General features: G+C 45.3%; 1 protein-coding gene and 1 long non-coding RNA gene across 5 annotated transcripts; one reads left to right on the forward strand and one right to left on the reverse strand.

The window, feature by feature from the left end:
* Nucleotides 1–40: 40 nt before the first annotated feature.
* On the forward strand, nt 41–24,623 carry LOC102960169 (probable 2-ketogluconate reductase). Of its 4 annotated transcripts, XM_042962659.1 has the most exons (7): nt 48–112; nt 15,013–15,116; nt 15,922–16,306; nt 17,162–17,333; nt 18,756–18,934; nt 21,646–21,742; nt 24,426–24,623. In XM_042962659.1, exons 3-7 carry the CDS (start codon nt 15,925–15,927, stop codon nt 24,598–24,600), a joined length of 1,005 nt encoding a protein of 334 aa, XP_042818593.1. In that variant the 5' UTR covers nt 48–112; nt 15,013–15,116; nt 15,922–15,924; the 3' UTR covers nt 24,601–24,623. The 4 variants fall into 4 exon arrangements, with proteins under 4 accessions (XP_042818592.1, XP_042818593.1, XP_007084787.1 ...); XM_042962658.1 differs by lacking the exon at nt 15,013–15,116 and having other exon boundaries at nt 41–112; XM_007084725.3 differs by lacking the exons at nt 48–112; nt 15,013–15,116 and adding an exon at nt 15,229–15,539.
* On the reverse strand, nt 14,283–16,031 carry LOC122232670. The gene is made up of 2 exons (XR_006210053.1): nt 15,944–16,031; nt 14,283–14,611 (listed from the first exon to the last, which is right to left on the reverse strand). It is a non-coding gene; the product is annotated as an uncharacterized LOC122232670 (long non-coding RNA).
* Nucleotides 24,624–25,598: the final 975 nt, after the last annotated feature.

The following is a 25,598-nucleotide window of genomic DNA, read 5'->3' on the forward strand; positions in this document are numbered from 1 at the left end:
CGCCGACGTGAGCGTGCGCGTGCCCGCCGACGTGCGGCGCGCGTCCGGCGCAGCTGGGCGCGACGTCCGGAGCCGGGGGGCTGGAGTCTGCGCGCTGGCGGTGCGCGGGCGGGTAGGTGGTCTGCGCGTGGGCCGCGCGAGCGGGGTTTTCCCGGGGAGCCGCCGCGGTCGAGAGGAGCCTGTCTTTACCAGACCTGCTGTCGGTCCCAGTCGGGCCCGTCAGAGACCCAACTTCACCGCGCCGCCACGGTGACCCCGGGGGTGGGAGGGGGCCGACCGGACCAACGAGAAGGGTTCGGGTCTGTATGGAGAGGACGCCCGCTACGCTGGGCGGGGGCGGGGGTGGGGGCAGGGGGGACTGAACTGAGGATACCCGTGATTGCGGGGGAGGGACTGGACAGAGAGGACCCCCGTGACTAGGCCGGGGGTGGGGGGGACTGGGCAGAGAGGACCACTTGACCTGAGGTGTGGGAATGGGAGCTGGACTGAGGACCCCCGTGACTCGGGGGGAGGGGGAACGGGGTGGACAGAGAGGACCCCCGTGACTGGGGGTTGGAGGACCGCTGGACACAGGGGATGACATGGGAGAAAGGCTTGTCCTGTTCACTCCCACACCAGGTCCCCAAATTAATCAGGGCGATCCTGCTTTCTGGACATAAATGCAGTTGATTGACGTGTGAAACCCATGTGTTCAGAAGAGCACTCCCCGCGGAGGGTCAGATCCTACAGTGAGATAGAGCCAACGTGGAAGTTACCCTTCGGACCGCACCACCTGAGCTTGTAGCTTGGCGGCACTAAGCCCCTTCGTGTTGTGGTGCAACATCCACCTCCAGATAACAATTCTTTGTTAACAAATTCTGCTGCAATCTCATTTGCATGCTACAAGATTTCATTCATTCAAGTTAAGGTGGTTTTTCTCGAGAGTTGTGGAACCTTGAGGCCTGGGTGGCTCAGCCGGTGGAACGTGAAACCTGGAACCTTGGACTCTTGATTTTGGCTTAGGTCATGACCCCAGATCATGGGATTCAGCCCTGTGTGGGGGCTCCCTGCTGAGCATGGAGCCTGCTTGGGATTCTCATTCTGTGTCTCTGTCTCTCTCTCAAAAAATAAAAAAGTGTGGGACCAACATTATGATCTATTTTTAGAACTTTTTCATCATCCTGAAAAAAATCTTGTACCCATTTGGCATCATTGCCATTTCCCTTCTGACCACTAACCTGTTTCCATCTCTGCAGATTTGCCTATTCTAGACATCTCAAGGGATTAAATGGAAATGTATGTAGTCTTTAACTTAAATAATTTTTTTAATGTTTGTTTTTGAGAGGGAGACGGAGCACAAGCAGGGGAGGGGCGGAGAGAGGGAGACACAGAATCGGAAGCAGGCTCCAGGCCCCAAGATGTCAGCACAGCTGAACCCCTGAGCACTCGAACCCAGGAACCATGAGATCATGACCTGAACCGAAGTGGGGTGATTAACTGAGCCACCCAGGCGCCCCCGTGACTGCTTTCATTTAGCATAATGATCTTAAGGTTCATATTGTAGCAGGCGTCAGGACTTAGTTCCTTTTTATTGATGGTTAACATTCCATTGTATGGATACACTGCATTTTATTTATCAGCTAATTAACATTTGGGTTGTTTCCATTTCTTGGCTATTATGAATAATGCTGCTATGAACAATGTATATAAATTTTTGTATGGATATAAGTTTTATTTCTCTGACTATATATGAGTGGAATCGTTTTGTCTTATAGTAAGTACGTTTAACATTTTGTGGCATTGCAAGTTGTTTTCAAAAGTGGCTGCACCTTTTAACATTTCCAACAGCAATGTGTGAGGGGTTTGATGTCTCCACATCTTTACCTACACTTGTTATTTGTGTATTTTTTATTATGACATCCTGGTAGATATGAAGTGATACTGTTGTTTGACTTGCATTTCCCTGATGGTTAGCAATATAGAGAGCATTTTTCATGTACTTTTTCTCCATTTGGAGAAATGTCTGTTCATATCCTTTGCCCAATAAAAAATATGGATTACTTATGTTTATTATTGAGTTTTTTAAAGTTTATTTATTTATTTTGTGAGAGAGAGGGGGGAGACGGGCACACAGAGAGAATCCCAGGGAGGCTGTGTACACTCAGTGCAGATCCCAACAAGGGGCTCCACCTCTCATGAACTATGAGATCATGACCTGAGTTGAAACCAAGAGTCGCATGCTTAACAGACTGAGCCTCCCTTATTATTGAGTTTTAAGAGTTTCATTAGGTATATGATTTAAAAATATTTCTTCCCATTCTGTTGATTGACTTCACTTTTTATTGCTATCATTTGCAGCACAAAAGTTTTAAATTTTCATGAGGTCCAATTCATCTATTTAGTTGTTTGTGCATTTGGTATCATCTAAGAAACCATTGCCTCACTTAAGGTTGTGAACATTTCCTCCTGCATTCTTCTGAGAGTTTTATAATTTTAACTTTTTTTTTTAAGTAAGCTCTAGGCCAATGTGGAACTTGAACTTGAGACCTGGAGATCAAGGGTTGTATGCTCCACAGACTGAGCCAGCCAGCTGCCCCCGTTAACTTTTACATTTAGGTCTATGATCACTTTGAGTTAACTTTTATGTATAAGGTGTCCAACTTCATTCTTTTGCATGTGGCCATCCAGTTGTTCTGGTATCATTTTTTGGAAAGATTATTCTTTCCCTATGAAATTGCCTTGGCACCCTTATTGAAAATCAGTTGACTTTATTGTTTTATATTATTTTTAAATTGTTAAATATTTTTATTTTCCATGCTAACAAACACAATGTGATGTGTCAGGCACTCTTCACAGTACTCTATAGGGGAACTCTGTGTGGGAACATGGAACCCACACAACAGCCCTATAAGATAATTGTGCTATGGTTATCATCCCCAGATGAAATGACTGGATGGAGAAACCAAACCCCAAGTGTTTCTGTATCTTTTTCAAGATAACCAGCTAGTAAATGGCAAAGCAGGTTTGAACCTCTATGCTGTTTTAAAAATTTCCATTGTTTTCTTTATTTGAGTATGAACCATGTTCATAGGTTTTAAGCTTGATCATCAAAATTTTCATTTGCCACCACCAGTGGGTGGCCGTAATTGAAAATAGTTTTAAATATTATATTTTTTCTTCAAATTTTTACTTAAATTCTGGTTAACATATGGTGTAATACTGTTTTCAGGAGTATAATTTAATGATTTGTCACTTACATGTAACACCCACTGCTCAACATGACAAGTGCCCTCCTTACTGCCAATCACCCATCTCACCCATCCCCTACCCATGTCCCTCCAGCAATCCTGTTTGTTCTATTTAAGAGTCTCTTATGGTTTGTTTCCTTCTCTTTTCTTCCCCCTTCCCATATGTTCATCTGTTTTGTTTCTTAAATTCCACATATGAGTTAAATCATGGTATTAGTGTTTCTCTGACTTATTTCACTTAGCATAATACACTCTAGCTCCATCCACATCATTGCAAATGGCAAGATTTCATTCCTTTTGACAGCTGAGTAATATTCTACTGTATATACATACATCACGTCTTTTTTTTTTTATTTCACTTAGAGCATGCACACACATGCATATGTATGACTGGAGGAAGGGCAGAGAGAGGTGGAGAGAGAATCCCAAGGAGGCTCCACACTGTCAACATGGAGCCCAGCATGGGGTTCGGTCTCATGAACCTTGAGATGCATCCCACCACATCTTTATCCATTCATCAGTTGATAGACATTTGGGCTCCTTCCATAGTTTGGCTATTGTTAATAATGCTGCTATAAACATTGAGGTGCATGTGTCTTCTTTGAATCATCATTTTTGTATCCTTTGGGTAAATACCTAGTAGTGCAATTGCTGGGTCATGGGGTAGTTCTATTTTTAACTTTTTGAGGACCCTCCGTACTGTTCTCCAGAGCGGCTGCACCAGTTTGCATTCCCACCAACAGTGCAAGAGGGTTCCTCTTTCTCTGCATCCCTACCAACATCTGTTGTGCCTTGTGTTGTTAATTTTAGCCATTCTGACAGGTGTGATGTGAGCATCTTTTCATGTGTCTGTTAGCCATCTGGATGTCTTCTTTGGAAAAAAAGTCTATTTGTGTCTTCTGCTCATTTCTTAACTGGATTGTTTGTTTTTTGGGTTTTAAGTTTGATATGGTTTTTTTTTTTTTTTTGGTATTTTTTTTTTTAATGCTTATTTATTTTTGAGAAAGAGAGACAGCATGAGCAGGGGTGGGGTAGAGAGGGAGGGAGACACAGAATCCAAAGCAGGCTGCAGGTTCTGAGCTGTCAGCACAGAGCCTGACGTGGGGCTCGAACTCACAAGCCGTGAGATCATGACCTGAGCTGAAGTGGGACACCTAACCAACTGAGCCACCCAGGCGCCCTGAGTTTGATAAGTTCTTTATATATTTTGGATACTAACCTTTTATCAGATATGTCATTTGCAAATATCTTCTCTCATTCCATAGGCTGCCTTTTAGTTTTGTTGTTTCCTTTGCTGTGCAAAAGCTTTTTATCTTGATGAGGTCCCAATAGTTCATTTTTGCTTTGGTTTCCCTTGCCTCTGTCAATGTGTCTAGAAAGAAGTTGCTCTGGCTGAGGTCAAAAAGATTTTTTCCTGTTTTCTTCTCTAGGATTTTGATGGTTTCCTGTCTCACATTTAGGTCTTTCTTCCATTTTGAATTTACTTTCGTGTATGGTGTAAGAAAGTGGTACTGTTATGGAAACTGGTCTGGATCACCCGGCAGAAGAACCAAGCAGCACTCGGAGATCTTGGAAGGCAGGAGGTTTAGTTTACACCGGTGGGCTCAGAGGAGATCATTCTCCAGAGGTCTGAGCCCAGATCATCAGCAGCCGGATGATTTATAGTCTGTTGGAGTGTGGCAAGTGGGATGGGAAGAAAAGCCCAGAAGGGGAGTCTTTAGGCAGGGACTGGAATCCCCCTGTCCTGTCAGCTGTCTTATAACAGACTTCTCCCTATCAGTACAGTTTCATTCTTCTGTATGTTGCTGTCCAGTTTTCCCATTTCCATTTGCTGAAGAGACGTCTTTTTTCCATTAGATACTCTCCTGCTTTGTCAAAGATTGATTGACCACACTGTTGCGGGTCCATTTCTGGGTTTTTTGTTCCGTTCCGCAATATCAATTGACTTTAAATGTAAGGATATATTTCTGGATTCTCAGTTCTATTCCACTGGTTTATATGTCTAGCCTTATGTCAGTACCACACTGCCTTGATTAGTGTAGCTTTGTGGTAAGTCTTGAAATTAGGACATGTGAGTCCTCCAACTTTATTCCTTTTCGTGATTGGTTTGGCTGTTCTGGGTCCCTTGCATTTCCATATGAACTTTAGGATTAGCTTGTCAATTTCTGCAAAAAAAAAAAGTACCTAGGATTTTGATAGGGATTGTGCTAACTCTGTACATCATTTAGAGAATACCATATGATCATCCTAACGATGTTAAGTCTTCCATGGTTATAGGATGTCTTTCCATTTATGTAGGTCTTCTTTATTTCTATAACTTTTATATTTTCCAGTGTTCACATCTTGCACTTTTTTTTAGGAGGAGGTAAAATTTATCCCTAAGTATTCTTTTTTGATGATATTTAAATGGAATTGTTATTTTAAATATTTTCAGATTATTCATGACTAGTGTATAGAAATACAATTGATTATTATTATTTTCTCCTGTTTATTTTTGAGAAAGAGCTCACATGTGCTTGAGAGCAGGGAAGGGGCAGAGAGAGGGGTACAGAGGATCCAAAGTGGGCTCTGTGCTGAAAGCAGAGAGCCCGATGTGGGGCTGGAACTCAAGAATCGTGAGGTCATGACCTGAGCTGAAGTCGGGGGCTTAACCAACTGAACCACCCAGGCGCCCCAGAAATATGATTGGTTTTTGTATACTGATCTTGCATTCTGCAGTCTTGGTGAACCATTCATTACTTGGAAAAGTTCTTTATTTGCATTCCTTAGGAGTTTCCCTATATAAGATCTTGCCATCTGGAGATAAGCACAGTTTTACTTCTTGTTTGTCTATCTGGACGTTTTTTTTTTCCTTGCCTAACTGCCCTGCCTGGGACGTGCAGTACAATGTTGAATAGAAGTGGCGACAGCAAGCATCTTCTCTTGTTCCTGATTTTAGGGCGAAAGCATTGAGACTTTCACTATTGAGTATGAGGTTTGCTATGGGTTTTTCACAAATGCCATTTATGAGGTTGAAGAAATTCTGTTCTTATTTTGTTGAGAGTTTTTTGTTTTTGTTTCTTATGAAAAGTTGTTAGGTTTTGTGAAATGCTTTTTATGCCTCTGTTGAGATGATCATGTGGGTTTTGTCTTTTATTCCCTTAATATGGAGTATTCCATTGACTTTTGTATGTTAAATCAAATTTGCATTCCTGGGAAAAATCCTATTAGGTCACATTAACTTTTAACAATATATTGCTGTAATAAGTTTGCTAGTGTTTTTTGAAGATTTTGTGTCTAATTCATAAGACATATCAGTGTGTAGTTTTCTTGTTGTCTTTGTTTGATTTTGCTGATAGTGGCCCCATAGACTGAATTGAAAAGCCAACAATATAGGCAAGAAAAATTGGTTATTTGGCCAAAGCTGCTCATCTTTCCTTCCATTCATTCACAACATATCCGATCATCTAGAAAATGGAAATAAGTAGGCTAAATCATTCTGAGTGAATCAGACTGCTTGAATTACATTTTATCGTTAGAAATTGAATTCTTCATTTAAAAAATGACTAAACATAAGCATTAAGTATTGCTTTCTGGAATTCTCAAGAGCAAGACAGATATTTGGAAGGAGCAGGTGTCCCTGTATGTCGAATTGTGAAAGGATACATGTGTCTAAACAGAGTGCCCCTTCCTTCAGAGCAACTGGCCTGAGTTAAGTTGAGGAAGAGAGCAATTTGACTGAACTAATTGTTACTGATGAAAAGTGACTGGAGAGCCTCATAACCCTCCCAGAGGAATTTTAATTTTTAAAAGAAAAAATGTTTTAAGTCAGATGTAAGACAATGTTAAAGTGAGACTTTCCTCTCTCTCAAATTTCAGCAGAGGCCCCAAACTGAAAATAAATGATTTAAAATGCTTACACGTTTCAGGGGCGCCTTGGTGTCTCAGTCGGCTGAGCATCTGACTCTTGATTTCGGCTCAGGTCATGATCCTACAGTCTGTGGGTTCCAGCCCCACATCAGGCTCTTCACTGACAGCGTGGAGCCTGGTTGGGGTTCTCTCTGCCACTCCCCCCTTGTGCTTTCTCTCTCAAAATAAATAAACTTAAAAATTTTTTAAATAAAATAAAACGTTTACATGTTTCAGAGCAAGAGGCCACACTGGCTTTCTCCAGATCTTGCAGAGGAAAGAATAATTTGCATATAGTTTGTCCATCACTCTTTAGGATACATAAGAGGAAGTGCAAAAATGTTTTGGGGAACAGTGTGCCATCATTTCTTTGGAGGAAGCTGTGCACATGTGTATTTCCATGTGCATTCTCTTCCCTTTGGAAAAGAAAGGGGTATTCCACCCCACCTCAAGCCAAGAAAAGGAGCTCCAAAAGAATCCCTCACTTTAAAAAAATGTTTTAATGTTTATTTTTCTTGAGAGAGGGAAGGAGCAGGGGAGGGGCAGAGAGAGAGACACACAGAATCCAAAGCAGGCTCCAGGCTCTGAGCTGTCAGCACAGAGCCTTGACGCGGGGCTCAAACTCACGAATAGCAAGATTATGACCTGAGCCGAAGTCAGACGCTCAACCAACTGAGCCACCCAGGTGCCCCTCTAAAGCTTTTATTTACTTATTTTTGAGAGAAAGAGAGAATTGGGGAGGGACAGAGAGAGAGAGGGAGACAGAGGATCTGAAGCGGGCTCTGTGCTACAGCAGAGAGCCCAACGCAGGGCTCGAACTCAGGAACTGTGAGGTCATGACCCGACCTGAAGGCAGACGCTTAACCTACTGAGCCATGCAGGTGCCCCAAGACCTCCTCACTTTGGGTAAGAGATGGTCAGGAGGGAAAGAACCTGTCACCTAGTAGTGAAAGTTTGCTTAGCTGTAGAAATCTCTATGTCCAGACCTGCTGAAGGGACCCGAGTTGAACTCTTGAGAGAAACTCTCCAATTTATAGAGTATGTTCTCTATGAAAGTGGCCAATGCTCAACCTTATACTAAGAGAAATGCAATTATCCCATTGCAGGAAAATGGATAAACTGAGGTGTACTTATTGGCACATATAGCTGTAAAGAGGAATGAGTGTACCTCCACATATAAACAGGCATGAATCTCACAGTAATAAACTTAGAAGAAGCAGATCACCAAAGACTACACAAGGTGTAATTCCGTGAACATAAAATGCAAAAATAAGCCAAACCAAACCACATGTTGTTTAGGCTAATTTTCCCTCTCTCTCTTACCTATCTGTAGGCACACTCGTTTTACTGCACTTCACAGATACTGCATTTTGTACACATGGAAGGTCTGTGGCAAGTCTGTCGGTGCCACTTTTCCGACAGCGTTTGCTCACTTCCAGTCTTTCACGTTTTGGTGATTCTCGCAAGAGTCCAGATTGTTTCGTTATTGTATTTGTCGCGGTGATCTGTGATTAGTGATCTTTGATGTTACTTTTGTAATGTTTTGGAGCACCGTGATCTGTGCCCGTATTGAAACCAGTAACCAAAGGGAGACTGCGGATAATCCGCACAGCAGCAACTTTGCGCCCGGACCTTTTTGTGTGCCTTTACATGTCTCCGACCCCTCCTTTGGGGAGACGGACGGGGAGGTTGTCCTCCACGTCTTTGTTTGGCTGCCCCTCCGGCAAACTCTTTCCTGGCTGCATACTTGGTGTCTCAGTGTTTGTGTCTGCTGTGTGCTGGGCAGACACGTGGGTTCCATTACAGTATAAGGTGGTGAACTTCGTTGGCGAAAGCGTGTACCCTGACTCTTCTGCCCTCTGGCCATTCCCCATTTCTGTCCCTCTCGACCGGCCTCCCTATTCCCCGAGACACCACAATATTGAGCTTAGGCCCGTTAATAACACTCTGGCCTCTCAGTGTTCAAGTGAAAGGAAGAGTTGCACGACTCTCACTTTAAATCAAAAGTTAGAGATGACTAAGGTTAGTGAGGAAGGCGTTTCGAAAGCTGAGATAGACCAAAAGTTAGGCGTCTTTGTGCCAAACAGTCCAGTTGTGAATGCAAAGGAAAGTTTTTGAAGGAAGTTAAAAAGTTCTGCTTCAGTGAACTCACAAATGTTAAGAAAGCAAAACAGCCTTATTGCCGATACAGAGAAAGCTTGGTCTGGATAGAAGTGAAACCAGCCATGACGTTCCCTTAAGCCAAAGCCTAATCCAGAGCAAGGTCCTAACTCTTGTCAGTTCTGTGGAGGCTGAGAGAGGTGAGGAAGCTGCGGAAGAAAAATTTGGAGAGAGCAGAGGCTGGCTCTGAGGCTTAAGGAAAGAAGTCATCTCGATAACATACAAGTATAAGGTGAAGCAGTGAGTGCTGATGTAGAAGCTGCAGAAAATTCTCCAGAAGATCTAGCGAAGATAATTTACAAAGGTGGCTACTAACCAACAGATTTTCAATGTAGATGAAGCAGTCGTCTGTTGGAAGAACATGCCATCTAGGACTTTAAGCTGGAGAGGAGAAGTCAATGCCTGGCTTCACACTTCAAAAGGCAGACTCGCTCTCTTATTAGGGGCTAAAGTCCCCGGTGACTTTTAAGTTGAAGCCAGTGCTCATTGTCCTTTCTGAAAATCATTAAGTATTATGCTATATGTACTCTGCCTGCTCTAGAAATGCAACAACAAAGCCTGGATGACAGCACACCTGTTTACAACATGGTTCACTAAATAGTTTAAATCCACTGTTGAGACCTACCACTCAGAAAAAAAAGATTCCTTCTAAAACATTGCTGCTCATTGACAATGCACCTGGTCACCCAAGAGCCCTGATGGCTATGTGCAATGAGATTAGTGTTGTTTTCCTGACTGCGAACACAACATCCATTCTAGACCACGGATCAAGGATAATTTCAACTTTCAGATCTTTTTAAGAAATACATTTCGGGGCGCCTGGGTGGCTCAGTCAGTTGGGCGTCCGACTTCGGCTCAGGTCATGATCTCGCGGTCCGTGAGTTCGAGCCTCGCGTCGGGCTCTGTGCTGACAGCTCGGAGCCTGGAGCCTGTTTCGGATTCTGTGTCTCCCTCTCTCTCTGACCCTCCCCTGCTCATGCTCTGTCTCTCTCTGTCTCAAAAATAAATAAATGTTTAAAAAAAAAAAAAGAAATACATTTTGTATGGCTATACCTGCCATAGATAGTGATTCTTCTGATGGATGTGGGCAAAGTAAATAGAAAACCTTCTGGAAAGGATTTAAAATTCTATATGCCATTGAGAACATTTATGATTTGGGGCACCTGGGTGGCTTAGTCCATTGAACTTCCAACTCCGGCTTAGGTCATCATCTCACAGATGATGAGTTCAAGCCCCACATTGGTCTTGCTGCTGTCAGCAAAGAGCCCACCTCAAATCCTCTGTCTCCCTCTCTCTGCCCCTCCCCCTGCTTGCACTCTCTCAAAACTGAATAAAAAAATTTAAAAAAATTCGTGTTTCCCCCCCGCAAATAAAATACCTAGGAATAAACTTACCCTAAGAGGTGAAAGACCTGTACTCTGAAAACTATAGAACATTGATACAAGAAATTGAAGATGATGCATAAGAAATAGACATTTTGTGCTTGTGGATTGGAAGAACAAATATTGTTAAATGTCTACACTGCCTAAAGCAATCTACAAATCTAAATCAATCCCTACCAAAATACCAACAGCATGTTTCACAGAACTAGAACAAACAATCCTAAAATTTGTATGGAACCACAAAAGACTCTGAATAGATAGCCAAAGCAATCTTGAAAAAGAAAAAGAAAACTGGAGGTATCAAAACTCCAGGCTTCAAGTTATATGACAAAGCTGTAGTAATCAAAACAGCATGTTACCAACACAAAAATAGACACACAGATCAATGGAACAGAATAGAAAGTCCAGAAGTAAGCCCACATTTATATGGTCAATTAATCTTCAACAAAGGAGTAAAGAATATGCAATGGGAAAAAAGTCTCTTCTTTGGTGTTGGGAAATGGTGCTGGGAAAACTGGACCACTTTCTTACACCATACACGAATATAAGCTCATTATGGATTAAAGACCTAAATGTGAGACCTGAAACTATAAAAATCGTAGAAGAGAACACAGGCAGTAATTTCTCCAATATTGGTCATAGCAACATCTTTCTAGATACGTTTCCGGAGGCGAGGGAAACAAAAGCAAAAATAAACTGTTGGGATTACATCAAAACAAAAAGCTTCTGCACAACAAAGGAAACAACCAACAAAACTAAAAGACAACCTACTGAATGGGAGAAGATATTTGCAAACGACATATCCAATAAAGGGTTAGTGTCCAAAATATATAAAGAACTCACACAAAACTCAACACCCAAAAAACAATCCAATTAAAAAATGAGAAGACATAAACAGACATTTCTCCAAAGAAGATATCCAGATGGCCAACACACACATGAAAAGAGGCTCAACATCACTCATTATTAGGGAAATGCAAATCAGAACCACAATGAGGTATCACCTCATACCTGTCAGAATGACTAGATCAAAAACAAGACTTAACAACAGGTATTGGTGAGGAGGTGGAGAAAAAGGAACCCTCGTGCACTGTTGGTGAGAATGCAAACTGGTGCAGCCACTATGGAAGACAGTATGGAGGTTCCTCAAAAAATTAATTACTGAAACCTTATGATTCAGGAATTGCTCTAGTGGGTATTTGCCCAAATACAAAAACACTAATTCAAAGGGATTTGTCCTATGTTTATTGCAACATTATGTACAATAGCCAAACTATGAAAGCAACCCAAGTGTCCAAGTGTCCATTGATAAGTGAATGGATAAAGAAGATGTGATATATATATGATATATCACATATTCATATATATATGAATATTTTTCAGCCATTAAGAAGAACAAAATGTTGCCATTTGCAACAACATGGATGGATCTAGAAAGTATAATGCTAAGTGAAATAAACAAGTCAGAGAAACACAAATACCATATAATAATTTCACTCAAATGTGGAACTTAAGAGACAAAACAAATGAACAAAGGGAAAACAAGACAAACCAAAATACTCCTTTTTTTAAAAAAAGTTAGGGGCGCCTGGGTGGCTCAGTCGGTTGAGTGTCCGACTTCAGCTCAGGTCACGATCTCACGGTCCGTGAGTTCGAGCCCCGCGTCGGGGTCTGGGCTGATTGATGGCCCAGAGCCTGGAGCCTGCTTCCGATTCTGTGTCTCCCTCTCTCTCTGCTCCTCCCCCGTTCATGCTCTGTCTCTCTCTGTCTCAAAAATAAATAAACGTTAAAAAAAAAAATTTAAAAAAAAAATTTGCCGATACTAAAAAAAGTTAAAAAAAGTTTGTCTGTTTAAGTAGTCTCTACACCCAACATGGAGCTCAAACTCAGAACCCCGATATCAAGAGTCACATGCTCTTTCAACTGAACCAGCCAGGTGCCCCAAACACTCTTAACTACAGAGAACATGCTGGTGGTGACCAGAGAGGAGTTGGATGGGGTGATGGGTGAAATAGGTGAAGGGGACAAAAACACTTGATGAGCACTGAGTACTGCATGGAGCCGTTGGATCACTATATTGTACACCTGCCTGAAACTGATAGACCACCGTATGTTAACTACACTGGAATTAGCATTTTTAAAAACTCCATAATTCATGAAAGAGGTCAAAATATCAACATTAACAGGGGTTTGGAAGCCGTTGACTCCAGCTCTCATGGATGACACTGAGAGGTCCAGGACTTCAGTGGAGGAAGTAACTGCAGATGTGGTGGAAATAGCATTAGAACGAGAAGTAGAGCCTGAAGACGGGACTGCTGCCATCTCATGGTAAAACTTGAACCAGTGGAGAGTTGCTTCTTACAGATGGGCAAAGACGTTGGTTTTTCAAGATGGAATCTACTGCCGGTGAAGGTGCTGTGAAAATTGTTGAAATGACAACAAAGGATTTAGAATATGATGACATGCCTTTAGTTGATAGGGCAGTAGCAGGATTTGAGAGGATTAGCTCCAATTTTGAAAGAAGTTCTACTGTGGGTAAAATGCTATCAAATAGCATTGTAGGCTACAAAGAAATCATTTGTGAAAGGAAGAGTCAGGTGGTGTGGCAAACTTCACTGCTGTCTCGTTTCAAGAAATTGTCGTGGTTGTCTCAGTCTTCAGCAACCACCACCCTGATCAGTCAGCAGCCGTCAACACTGAGGCAAGACCCTCCACCAGCAAAAAGATGATGACTCACAGAAAGCTCAGTGATGGTTAACATTTTTTAGCAATAAGCTTTTCAAATTGAGGTATGAACTTTTTTTAGACATAATGCTCTTGCGTACTTAATAGGCTACAGTATAGTGTAAACATAATTTTTATATGCACTGGGAAATAAAAATCACTTGAGTTGCTGTATTGCGATATTCACTTTATTGGAACCAGACTTGCAATATCTCCAAGGTGTGCTTGGAGATCATTAAATTCCAAGTAGGGGATACCTCTTGAGCAGCAGGGAGTGGTAATGGTAGTGGTACATTTATTAAGCTTGGCGGCACTTAATGGGCTCATTTTATTACTATTTTTATAACTTACATGTGTTATAAATAATTAAATAACATATTTATAACTTAAATGTGTTATAAATTTAATTAAAAATTAAATCCAGTTTCATCAAATTCTTTTTTTTAATACAGTAACTTCCAACTGAATACAGCAGGGATTCTGGCAATTTGGATTCTTGCTGGGCTGAATTTGATAGTGCACCCTGGGTAGGTTGGACAGTAATAAAACTTAAAATAATCTTTTGTGACTACTGGTAATACTCACTTTTTGCAAGTCAGTGATTAAGAGCTTTTTTATGCTCTTGAGGTAGAAGTAGTGAAACTTAGGGCATCTGTGTGGCTTAGTCAGTTAAGCATTTGACTTCAGTTCGGGTCATGATCTCATGGTTCGTGAGTTTGATCCCCGTGTCGGGCTCTGTGCTGACAGCTCAGAGCCTGGAGCCCGCTTCAAATTCTGTGTCTCCCTCTCTGCCCCTCCCACACACACGCTCTGTCTCTCTCTGCCTCTCAAAACTAAAGAAAACTAATAAAAATAAAATAAATTAGTCATCTTAATAAAAATAAATAAAACCTTTAGTCCATTTTGCAGACAATAACATATATCTTTTACTTTCACAGTAAAAAATGGCCAATTTTGTTAGTTGTTGCTGCATACATAACACATTTTCCTAAATTCCAGTGGCTGTAAAAACAAACTCTATGACCTCCCAGGTTTTGGGGTCAGGAATCCAGGAGTAGCTTGCCCAGGTGGTTCTGCCCAGGATCTTATGAAACTTTAATTGAGGGTTGGCCAGGGCTGTGGTCACCTCAGGGCTCGCCAGGCTGGTGTCAGGCCTCTTCAGATCAGCTTCCAAGCTCATTCATGTGGGCCTCTGCACAGGGACGCCTCCGGCCTGGCCCTGGCTCCCCCCTGGAGAGGGAGGAAGAGAGCCCAAGCTGTGACCTCCCGTGGCTTCTGCCGTATTCTCTTCACTAGAAGCACCAGGGTTGGGGTCCCACAAAGGTGTGATTAACAGGAGGAGCACTTTGGAGGCCACCTGAGAGGCTGCCATCACAGCTGAAGGGCAGAAATAAAGACTCAGGCAGAATAGGGAGGAAAGTGGGTGTGATGGAGACATTGGTAACTTCAGAGGGGTGGGTCTATTGTCCTTCAGGTTTTTTAGGGACTTGTCCAGGAAATAAAATGAATCCCAGTGTTGATGTAATTTAGAAAATCTAGAGTAACTGCAATATAATGATTTATGAGAAATACATATTTCATCGTTCAGAGGACCAAACTGCTTCTCAGATATATTTGGTCTTCATCCATAGTTCCTGGGAACACTTCAGAGCCAGAAAGGTGACAAGGATATCTTAATGAAGGAGACTTCTGGACCCCACTCAAGGGCGGGGCTATTGCCAGGAAGACCAAGCAGGTGATCGGAGGGTTGGAACTTCCGGCACGCCCCCCCCACCCATGCGGAGAGGGGAGGGGCTGGAGGCTGAATTGGCCAATGGGAACTTCCAGACCCACCCCTGACGCCTGCATAGAGGGGAGGGGCTGGAGGCTGAATCAACCAATGGAAACTTCCGGCCCCACCCCCTGACCTCCTGGAGAGGGGAGGGGCTAGAGGCTGAATCGGCCAATGGCCAATGATTTAATTAATGGTGGGTATACAAAGAAGCCTCTATAAAAGCCTTTTCTGGAGACTGCCCACACTTCGGCACCCGAACTCTTCCGTGTGCCGGTGGGCCGGGCTCCAGGCTCCATGAGGACAGAAACTCGAGTTGGGCACCTCGCTCTGTGGATCTCTCCCATCTGCGTGTTGCTACACACTCTTTGTATCTTTAAGGAACCGGTAAGCACAGGTCAGCCTTCCCCTGAGCTCTGTGAGACTCGACAAGTTAACAGAATCGAAGGATTCTGCAGAACCGGCTGCCGGTTGGTCAGAGGCACAGGTACCTGGTACCTGTGACTAGAGTCTGAAGGTGGGGGCTGGGAGGGGGCATCTTATAGGACAGAGTCCTTAGCCCGTAGGATGTGATGGTGTCTCTGGTAGATAGTGTCAGAATTGAATTGAAATCTGGGACACGCTGCTGGGATCCTGAGAACTGCTTGGAGTTGCGGGTGGGGGACTTGGAAATTGGGTGCTCAGAACCTTAAAAGAGCAACAGAGGAGCATATTGATTGTCTCTTAAAGACTGTCTTTGACAGCAGAAATTGTGCTTCTCTTCCTGCAGGCCATGGGGGATCAGGACTTACCTGGCGTTTTGGTGTCTGGATTGGAAGGACCTCATGGTATATGTGAGGATCACATTGGAGATCTGCAGAAACACTTTACTCTCGTTACTCTGCAAGAATTTTTGGAAAATAACACACGATTCGGTCCAAAGGTCCAAGCTGTATACATCTGGGGCGGAAAGCCAGCCGTTACCCAGGAGCTCCTGCAGAGTCTGCCCTCCTTGAAGATAATTGCCAGTGCAGGAGCAGGTCTAGATCACCTGGACCTGAAGCTCATTGCCAGCTGTGGTGTGAAGGTGGCCAACACACCACAGGCGGTTTCCAGTCCCACAGCAGACATGGGGATGGCCTTACTGCTGGCCGCAGCTCGCAGAGTCGTGGAAGGTACCCAGTCCTTGGAGATGCTGGTTTTCCAAAGAGAGCAGATGACAGATACTTAACGCAGATGATTACATAATGTTATCTTCAAACTACAGGTCTTTCCTGGGCCCTGATTTCTCCCGGGACTTTGTTGCACTTGAGAATTGGAGTCACTTTCAGTCTTTTGCAGCGGACTTAGTGCCTGAGCCCAGCTTCCCGGCACATATCGGCCATTTTCTCCCCCACCAGATTCCTCTCATTCACAGGCAGTAAACGTGTGTGTGGAGTAATTTCAACATCAAAATTACTATGGAAATGCCCTTGGGGTGATTCTTTGGTCAGTCAGCATGCTACTCTTGGTTAAAGACCCACGAGCGAGTAGGCAGAATCTGACCTCTCCACACAGGGGACATCTCTGGGAATATCCCCAGGAAAGGCAGGGCAGCAGTTCAACACCCCTCAGTCCCCCAATCCTCCTGATGGAGCTCTGAGCAAAGAGGAAGATGAAGCTTTGATGAAGAGGCTTGAGGAAAGAGGAGACAGGAATCAGGCTCTGGTTCCGATTCTGGTTGCAGGTTCACGCACATGCACACACACCAACATACCGACACCAGCAAGTTTTAACCAGAAATCCTGCCGCAATGTAAAAGAAGTTGGTATTTCAAAGCTTTGCACCAGGACGCTCTGGTTTTGTTATGAGGAAACTGTCTTTGTCCCTTTCCTTCACCCCTTGCAGAAACCCTTGTCTTCTGTCAAGAGATGCATGAATGCTGTGTCTGCCACAGGCATCCTCTAACTCACTACTCTGCCCCAGTAAGGTTGTGGATTTCTGTGTCTGGTGACATCTGCTCTGACCACTCTGTCCCTTGTATATTTTAGGTCATAGGTTGGCTATTGCACCGGATACAGAGAACTTTTCTACAAACTGGATGGGTCAAGAAGTTACAGGGGCCACTCTGGGAATCATCGGCATGGGCAGCATTGGCTATAAGATTGCTCAGAGGGCTAAAGCATTCGAAATGAAGATTCTGTATCACAATAGGAAACGCAGGTAAACATTCGGAAAATGGACTTGAAATTAACTGAGCAGAACGTATACCATCACTGCCTTAAAGTGGCTTGGATATAGGAGCCCTCTGTTTTTCATAAGACTCTCCTACTCTTTCTCTCCAAAAAATAGGACTGATTGTCAAGAAAGGGATTGTGATATTTTTATAATTACCTAGGAATGTGGCTGTGACTTTTTTATTGAAAAATTTCACCAAAAAAGAGATTTTAACTCACAGCTTTGTTTTTTGTTTTTTTAATTTCTAAAGTGTTTTTTTTCAAGGAAGCTTTCCATACCCACTGAGCAATTTGACTGGTTCCTTTATGTGCACTTCCTCCCTTAGCCTGACACCCGGTCTTACTGATTCTGTCTCCAAACAGCCTTCAGACCTGCCTGTTCTCTCTCACCTCATCGATGCCACTGGGCTCAGGCCCCGTCCTTTCTCACCTGAAATACATATTCTCCTAACAGTCTGCTCACATCTGCTCTTGAACCTCCCACTCTCCTTGCAAACCAGCCAGATGATGGCCATTGTTTACAACCTTTACTGGCTTCCCACTGCACATGGAACACATTTCCGGCTGGTGAGCAGTTTGTGGATGTATGGGGAGCTGAGAGATTGTGCATTAGAACTGTGCCCGTTTTTCAGTCACTGTTTGCACCATGGGCAGTGGAGGGACTTAGGTAGATGTGACGACATTCCTTGTGATGAACACGCAGGCACAGAGGCCAGGGTTCTCCCAGGACAAGGTGTGTGGTGTGGGCAACGTATTCACCTTTCCTTTGGGCTGTCCCCTGACCCAAACATGTGTTTTGTATTCCATATATGTATTCCATATTTGCATAGCAGTGGAGGTTACCCGGCATGCTGTGGCCTCCGGGATCTTGGAATTTCTGTTGAATAATCAGTTGTTTGGGATGGCCAGAGCAGGAGTTAAACAAATCCTGCCTGCATCGGACCCTTGGGTCTTTGCTTTCCGTTTCATAGGCAACGTTCCAAGGCCCTCTCCTGTTTTGTTTGTTTTCTAGAGGCTGTGATGTGTTTGCTGCATTCAGCAATGCTGTGTGGTCACAGAAGTACACACTCCTGCTCTTACTTGGGAGTGGGACCCACTTCCTGCCAGTAATGTTCTGTCATTGCTGAGTGCATGTCCGATGCACAGTCAGGCTCACACCTGTCTCTGGGGGCTCAAATGAGAAGAAGCTCCTGGCCGCAAGGAGCTTCAATGTGGGGTGCAATTCTGCAGACCCAGAGGCCTCGCCTCAGAGGTCCTGAGGGGCCCCCAGTGTTTCCATGGTGGGGGAGGATCCTGGACCCAGCAGCAACAGGCCCAGTCTTTGGCTCCCCTCAGAAACTCCTTCCGGAGGTGCCGTGATGAATTCCTGACTGGAGAACATGGTGTTTCTTCCTTGTCCCCTTCATAGGAAATTAGAGGAGGAGGAGGCTGTTGGAGCCACTTACTGTGAGAGTCTGGATGACCTGCTTCAGCGATCGGACTTTGTGCTGTTGGCCGTGAGCCTGACACCCCAGACCCAGAGGCTGATTGGGAAGAGGGAGCTGAATCTGATGAAGCCCACCGCCATTCTCGTCAACATCGGCAGAGGTACTTGCCTGCGCCACGGTCTGTGTGGAGGCCCGCGGGGCTGCGAAGTCTGCAAAGTCGGCCCAGCTCGACTTTCTCCTGGACAGCCGTGGGTCCAGAGAGTCCGTGCGCACTGGCGGGTGATGAGCTCAAGGGAGTTTCTATTTAGAAATATTTCTGATTTTTGTTTTCACATCATTTCGAGCCTCAAATTAGTAACAAAAAGGAAGAGAATAGTACAATATGGGGTTTTCACATCCCAATTAGGGCATCTACTTTGGGGCATCACAGTTTGGTCTTCTAGGTGTGATTAAGCAAAATTTATGGGGATACATTTTCTGAGCCTTCACTTTAAACAAATTTCTTTTAAGTGTGAGAACGAGGCGGGGAGGGGCAGAAAGAGGGAGAGAGAAAACCCCAAGCAGGCTTTGCACTGTCAGCGTGAAGCCCAGTGTGGCCTGAGCCAAAACCAATAGTCAGATGCTTAACCAACTGAGTCACCCAGGTACCCCTTCACTTTTGTTTTTAAGTTTATTTATTGAGAGAGAGAGAGAGAGAGAGAGAGAGAGCGAGAACACATAAGCAGTGGAGGGACAGGGAGAGAGAGAGAGGGAGAGAGAGAAACCCAAATAGCTCCACACTGTTAGCACAAGCACAGAGCCCAACTCGGGGCTGGAACTCAGGAACTGAGAAATCATGACCTGAGCTGAAATCAAGAGTTGGACGCTTAACCAACTGATTCACTCAGGTGCCCCTCTGATACTTTACTTTAAAAAATAAATAACAGTGTTAGTTTGGTTATTTGGCATTTATGTAGTGCTTTGTGTTTACAGACAACAGGGAGTTGGCCCTGTGCTGATACCAAATATTGTGGGCTGGTGTGACATTTATAAGAGTAGAGGATCAGTGCTGACATCAGACATCCAGGCCACTCACCTTTGTGGGTGGGGGGCCAGAGTACATATGACTAACAACAGCCACCCGTGTATCATCTGTAAAACAAGGAAAACAATGCTTGCCACATGAGATAGTGTAATTTGTAAGAAATACATACTTGGTCATTCAGTTGTGGTTTTCATCCATAATTCCTAGCTCTTTCCTCACCAAATTGACTAAGTGTTGAGAGTGATAAAGGTGTCTTTTGTTAATGGAGACTGCTGGACCCCACTCAAGGGCGGGGCTGTTGCCAGGACGACCAACCATGTGATCAGAAGGTTGGCCCTTCCAGCCCCACCCCCGACCTCAGTGGAGAGGGGAGGGGCTGGAGGCTGAATCAGCCAATGGAAACTTCCGGTCACACCCCCGACCTCCCGGGGGGGAGGGGCTGGAACCTGAATCAGCCAATGGGAACTTCCGGCCCCACCCCCGACCTCTGTGGAGAGGGGAGGGGCTGGAGGCTGAATCAGCCAATGGCCAAAGATCTAATCAACTGTGGCTATACAAAGAAGCCTCGGTAAAAATGCCAAAGGACCGGGTTCAGAAGCTTCTGGAGATTGGGAAGAGTGCTGTGCGGGGAGGGATGGAAGCCCCACAGCCTTTCCCCAGACCTGTCCCTATGTTCTCTTCCTCTGGTGGTTGATTCTTAGCCTTTGTCACCTCCTTGAGCCACCAGGTGAGCGGCAGTGTTCCCCTGAGTTCTGTGAGCCGTGGCAGCAAATCGCCAGTTGGTCAGAAGCACGAGTAACAAACAGCCTGGGACTTCCGACCGGTGTCCGAAGTCGGGGTGGGGGCATCTTACAGGACTGAGCCCTTACTGCGCAGGATCTGATGCTGCCTCCGGGTGGACAGTGTCAGAATCCGCAGGCACCCTGCAGGTGTCCGAGAACTGCCTGGGCTTGTGTGTGTGGGACCCTCCCTACACCAACTTTGGAACCGGGTCCAAGAACTCTGAAACAATTGTTGAAAGACCAAAAACCCTCATGGGACCGAGATAATATGCTTCAGAGTTCTCTGAAAATTCGGACCATCTAGGTGAGCAGGAAGGACCAGTGCGTATTAGGTACCCTCAGGAATGTCAGAGGCCGGCGAGCACACTAAAGATTCTGGAGAAGCAAACGCCCCAGGAAAGCCTCTGGGACTGGGCTTCTCCCCCAGCAGCACCAGCATACCAGGGCTGTGTCCCGACCAGCGGGCCGGCCGCTCCCAGCCCGTCAGCAGAGAGGAGGCACCCTCAGTCTTTGGGCCCCTTGCAGGGCTCTGCTGGAAGGAAAGGGCTTTCTTTTCAGCTTCTACTCAAACATGCCCTGCTTTTCTGTATTTGAAACGACAGTTACAGTTACTAAGCTTGTGGCTTAGTTTTTTCGTGTGCATATACAGCTATCTGGGGCTGTGTCCTCAGCCTGAACTCCTAGGTGGTGCTGGGAGGTGGTGTAATAAAATGAGACGGGCCCCGGCTTGAGGTCAAACAAACCTGGGCTCAGATCTGAGTCTATATGTTAGAAGCTGTGTGACTGTGGGTGTTTGTAACCTAAGGGCCTCAGTTTCCTCAAGTATAAAATGAATATTGACTTTGCCAGGTTAGTGGAAGATTCGGTGAAGGCCTGAGTGCGCTGCCTAGTATGTGGTGGGCTCACAATGTCTGATGATGAACTGGCAGAATGACACTCACGTGCTCTTTGTCAGACCTTTGACAAGATCAGGATGTGTTTGGAATAGCGGCTAATGTGACCAAAGCATCTATCCCATGTACTCTTAATGGTAGCGACTGCAGAGGAACTGTCTTGTTGACGCAGGTCTCTTAGTCGACCAGGACGCCCTGGTGCAGGCTCTTCAGACTGGGGTTATTAAAGGAGCAGCACTGGACGTGACGCACCCGGAGCCCCTGCCCAGGTAAGAAAGCTGGACAGAATCTACATCCTCTGGTCCACGTAGCGCTGTCCTCAGTGGTCATTCCTCCTGGTCCACGCAGGGCAGTCCCCAATGGTCATTCCTCCTGGTCCACGTAGGGCGTCCTCAAATAGTCACTGCTTTGGGCTTTTTCAGATGTGTTGTCACAGACCTGTAGTCGAGTCTTGGCCATGCAGGGGCCTGAGAAGGCCTCTGGTGGCCTGTCCAGTCCTACAGATCATCAGATGTCTGTTTCAACACCTCCATGGACAGGGAGCTCCAGGCCCGCAGGCAGCAGTCCCTACGGATGGAGACTGTACAGAATATTCTTGCTCAGATCAAACCAAAATAGTCCTTCCCTTACCCACTGATTCCAGTTTGCCCCTGATCATTCTCCTCTTACAAACCTTATGTGTTTTAAGACAACCACTGTGTTTCATCTTACTTTAAAAACAATTTTTTTTAACGTTTCTTTATTTTTGAGAGAGAGAAACAGACTGTGAGCAGGGAAGGGGCAGAGAGAGAGGGAGACCCAAAATATGCAGCAGACTCCAGGCTGTCAGCACAGAGCCCAGCACGGGGCTCATACCCATGAATTGTGAGATCATGAGCTGAGCTGAAGTCAGATGGCTAACTGACTGAGCCACCCTGGCGCCCCTGTTTCTTCTTACTTTTATGTAAGTAAGACTTACTTAAGTAAGTAAGTAATGACCAGACACCTGGTCATTATTGTTGCCTTCTGGCACTGCTGTTTTAAAGGGCCTTTGAAAATGTGCTCTCAGGAACGGAGCATAGTGTCCACATTGTGGCCTGACCACGCAGAAACCTTGCTCAGAAGTTGTATCAGCAGCCTCATTGCACCCTTAGTTCATTATGTTTTTAGTCAGCAAGAACTTAAATTATTCTTGCAATTGTTCTTTAAGTACATGTGTGGAGCTTTACACTTCTGTGCATTTAATGCCATTTGCTTGTGTGTTTTGACCCATTGATCCAGCCCATTAGGACTACAGTCTTGATTCTGTCATTCGTTAAGCTAGCGATTCCCAGGTTTGATTCCTCCAGCTTTGATTTGTCTGGTAAACAAATTACTGTCTGAATGTTTGCCATTACAACCAAATTTAGTATCTAGGTTTATCAAGATTGACCGTAGAACTTACATTTCTGAGAAAAACAATAGTTTATCTAGAACAGCCTTTCTCAAAACATGGTCTGGAGACCCTTTCAAGGGGTCAAAATTATTATTATGTGAAGTCAAAATTATTTTCACAATATTGTAAGATGTTATTTACCTTTTCACTCATGTTTCGGTACATCGTACAGTGGAGTTTTCCAGAGACTAATGACATGTGATTATCACTGACAACTAATGAAATGTGTGCTTCAAGGTTATTGTATTAAAATTTTTTTAGTTTTAATCTCTAACATAGTGAATGTTGATAGATACAACCCACATAAACAAATGTTCTTTGTGGTTCTCAATTTTAAGAGTGTAAAGAGGTCCTAAGACCAAATGTTTGGGAACCACTAACGTAGAATAGAAAATTTTTTCAATGTAAATTAAGAAACTTGAGCATTTTAGACAGTTGTCAACTTAGAAACCTAGAAGTCTAATGCTCACCTGTTGGCTAGTCTGCCAAGATGAGATTTTATTAGCTTCATTCACTAGTTTTCAGTTTTATTATATAACAAACCAGTGACAGTTACAGAGGTATTTGCTACGCCTTCTCAACAGAGTTGGCTCTTGCCTAGACACCTCATATTATGGACAGGTGTTGCTACAATTGGCCATGATTCAGTTATTTCTGAGTTCCAAGTCAGTGGAGAGACAAAACCAGTCACCCTGTCTCAATTCACTGTCATACTGAGACTGGTTTCCAATATGTGCTGTTATAGTAGGGCCCACCTCCTTCCTATTAGGAGGACAGAAGTGTTTTTTTTTCAGAAGAGCTCCTCTCCTTGCTGGGTTATAGGCTGTATCTTAATTTCAATCAATTCCAGGGGCAAGGACAGAGTGTTGGTATAAATTACAAGTGTCCCAAAGAACTTCCACAGGTTTGGGGGTAAGTCCCAGAGGTGTGCTCCTTGAGCCTCAGGTAGGATTAAAGGTTACTGTTGCCTGTCTGCTTTGGCCTTTGTATTAAAAGTCAAGAGGTCCTGTTTGGGCAGGTGACTGCCTTTTCATCATGCTGGTTTCTAGCGTTTTCCACCGTTTCAGTCTGCTGGATCACTTCACTAACACTTCCTTATTTTCCCAGGCTGACTCCCATCCTCTCCCTTCTTCCTGGGAGAGAACTCCCTCTCATCTAATTCTAGGTCATAAATATTTTCCCTCTGAATGCCACCACTCACTAAAGGCACATTCAGCTTATCGCATGATGCCTAGACTAGCACCCATATCCCCAGGAGCCTTTTCATTTTTGTGGACCAGTGTTGTCTAAACCACCACGTATGTTGTGCTATTGTGTGCTAATGGCCGGGGTGCCATTAGGATACATGTTTTGCACCCAAAAAATGCTGGGCCCCCCATAGTGGGGTTAGATGAGTGGTGGTCATACCTAGGTATAATTTAGAATATGCCATAAGGCCACTCATAGTCTTCCCCTTCTCAGCGTGGGGCTAGAAACCCAGAGTATGGAATTAGAGCAGACAATGTGGAATAGTTTTCATCAATTAATCTGCATTTCAGAGATCATCCTTTATTGAAGTTGGAGAACGTCACTTTAACACCTCACGCTGGCAGTGCTACTCATCAAGCCAGGCGACAGATGATGGAAAATTTGGTTGCAAGCATCCTGGCTTCTCTCCATGGCCTTCCCATTCCTAATGAAGTGCGACTTAATTGGGACAATTCCGTGGCATGACACGTGGCAGATTAAATGAAAAAAAAAAATCTTGTTTTGTGTATCTACATTAAAGCCCATCATGCAGATTAATACTCTTTTGGGCGAAAAGCCTTAAGAACAGCGGTAACATTTGTTGAGAACTTGGCAGGCGCTTCTCTTCCATTCCCGCCGCAGCCTCCAGGCCGCCCTGAGCGAAGTCCCCCCCCCCCCCCCCCCCCCCCCGTTTTCATAATGAAGCACAGAGAATTCCCTGTCTGAGGTCCCGGCAGCCTGCAAATACTCGGTCTTGGATGAAAACCCTGGGCCCGGTCTGCGCGTTTCCCAGTGGGCCACGCTGCCTTCCGTCCCGTTAAACTCTCGTAGCTCCTCGGACCCCAGTACCCGTGACACTTGGAGCCCGAACCCCTCGTTTCTTTCCGTTATTCCACCGGCGGTTTTTGAGCACCGTCTGCGTGCCGCGCGCGCGTGCTGTTCGAAGCTCCGGGGCTTCCGCGGGAACGGCGTCCCGGAATGGGGGGCTGGTCCGCTGGTGGGGGCGACAGGAGCGCGGGGCACCGAGCCGGGGTCTGCGGACAGGCCCCGGGATGGGCGCGCCTCCTTTCTGGAGCGGAGGGGAGACCGGCGAGGCGGCAGGGGCTCCACTGCCGGCGCCCGAGGCCGCTCAAGCCGCCCCCCCGCCTTCCTCACGCGATGGGGCGGGGAAGGGACACGGGCCTGGCGATGCGCCCTCCCCAGCTCCGTGAGGGAGCGTGAACCGCGCTCCCGGCCCGCCCCGGCGCTCACCACCACTAACGCCGCCAGCCGCGCTGGGGGGCGGGGCGTCGCCTCACAGCGCCTCTCCCCGGCCTCTAGTCCCCGCCCCGCTATGCACGCAGACCACGCTCCCCTAGTGTCCCCGGAGGCGCGTCGCCCCGCCCAATGTCGCTCTACAAGCGGGTCGCCCCCTCCAGGTGACACCGCGTTCCCAAACTCGCCACACTCCGCTCGCTTCCGCTCAGACCCACGCGCGCCACACC

This window comes from Panthera tigris, chromosome D3 (assembly GCF_018350195.1).
Source record: "Panthera tigris isolate Pti1 chromosome D3, P.tigris_Pti1_mat1.1, whole genome shotgun sequence".
NCBI classification, from domain to species: Eukaryota; Metazoa; Chordata; class Mammalia; order Carnivora; family Felidae; genus Panthera; species Panthera tigris.

Bases quoted from the DNA above. Each gene is read 5' to 3' on its own strand.
- LOC102960169 (XM_007084725.3), top strand. From the start codon at position 15,450: ATGAGGACAGAAACTCGAGTTGGGCACCTCGCTCTGTGGATCTCTCCC. The intron at 16,307-17,161 runs GTACCCAGTCCT...TGTATATTTTAG, and splicing joins AGCTCGCAGAGTCGTGGAAG to GTCATAGGTTGGCTATTGCA. The intron at 18,935-21,645 runs GTACTTGCCTGC...TTGTTGACGCAG, and splicing joins TCTCGTCAACATCGGCAGAG to GTCTCTTAGTCGACCAGGAC.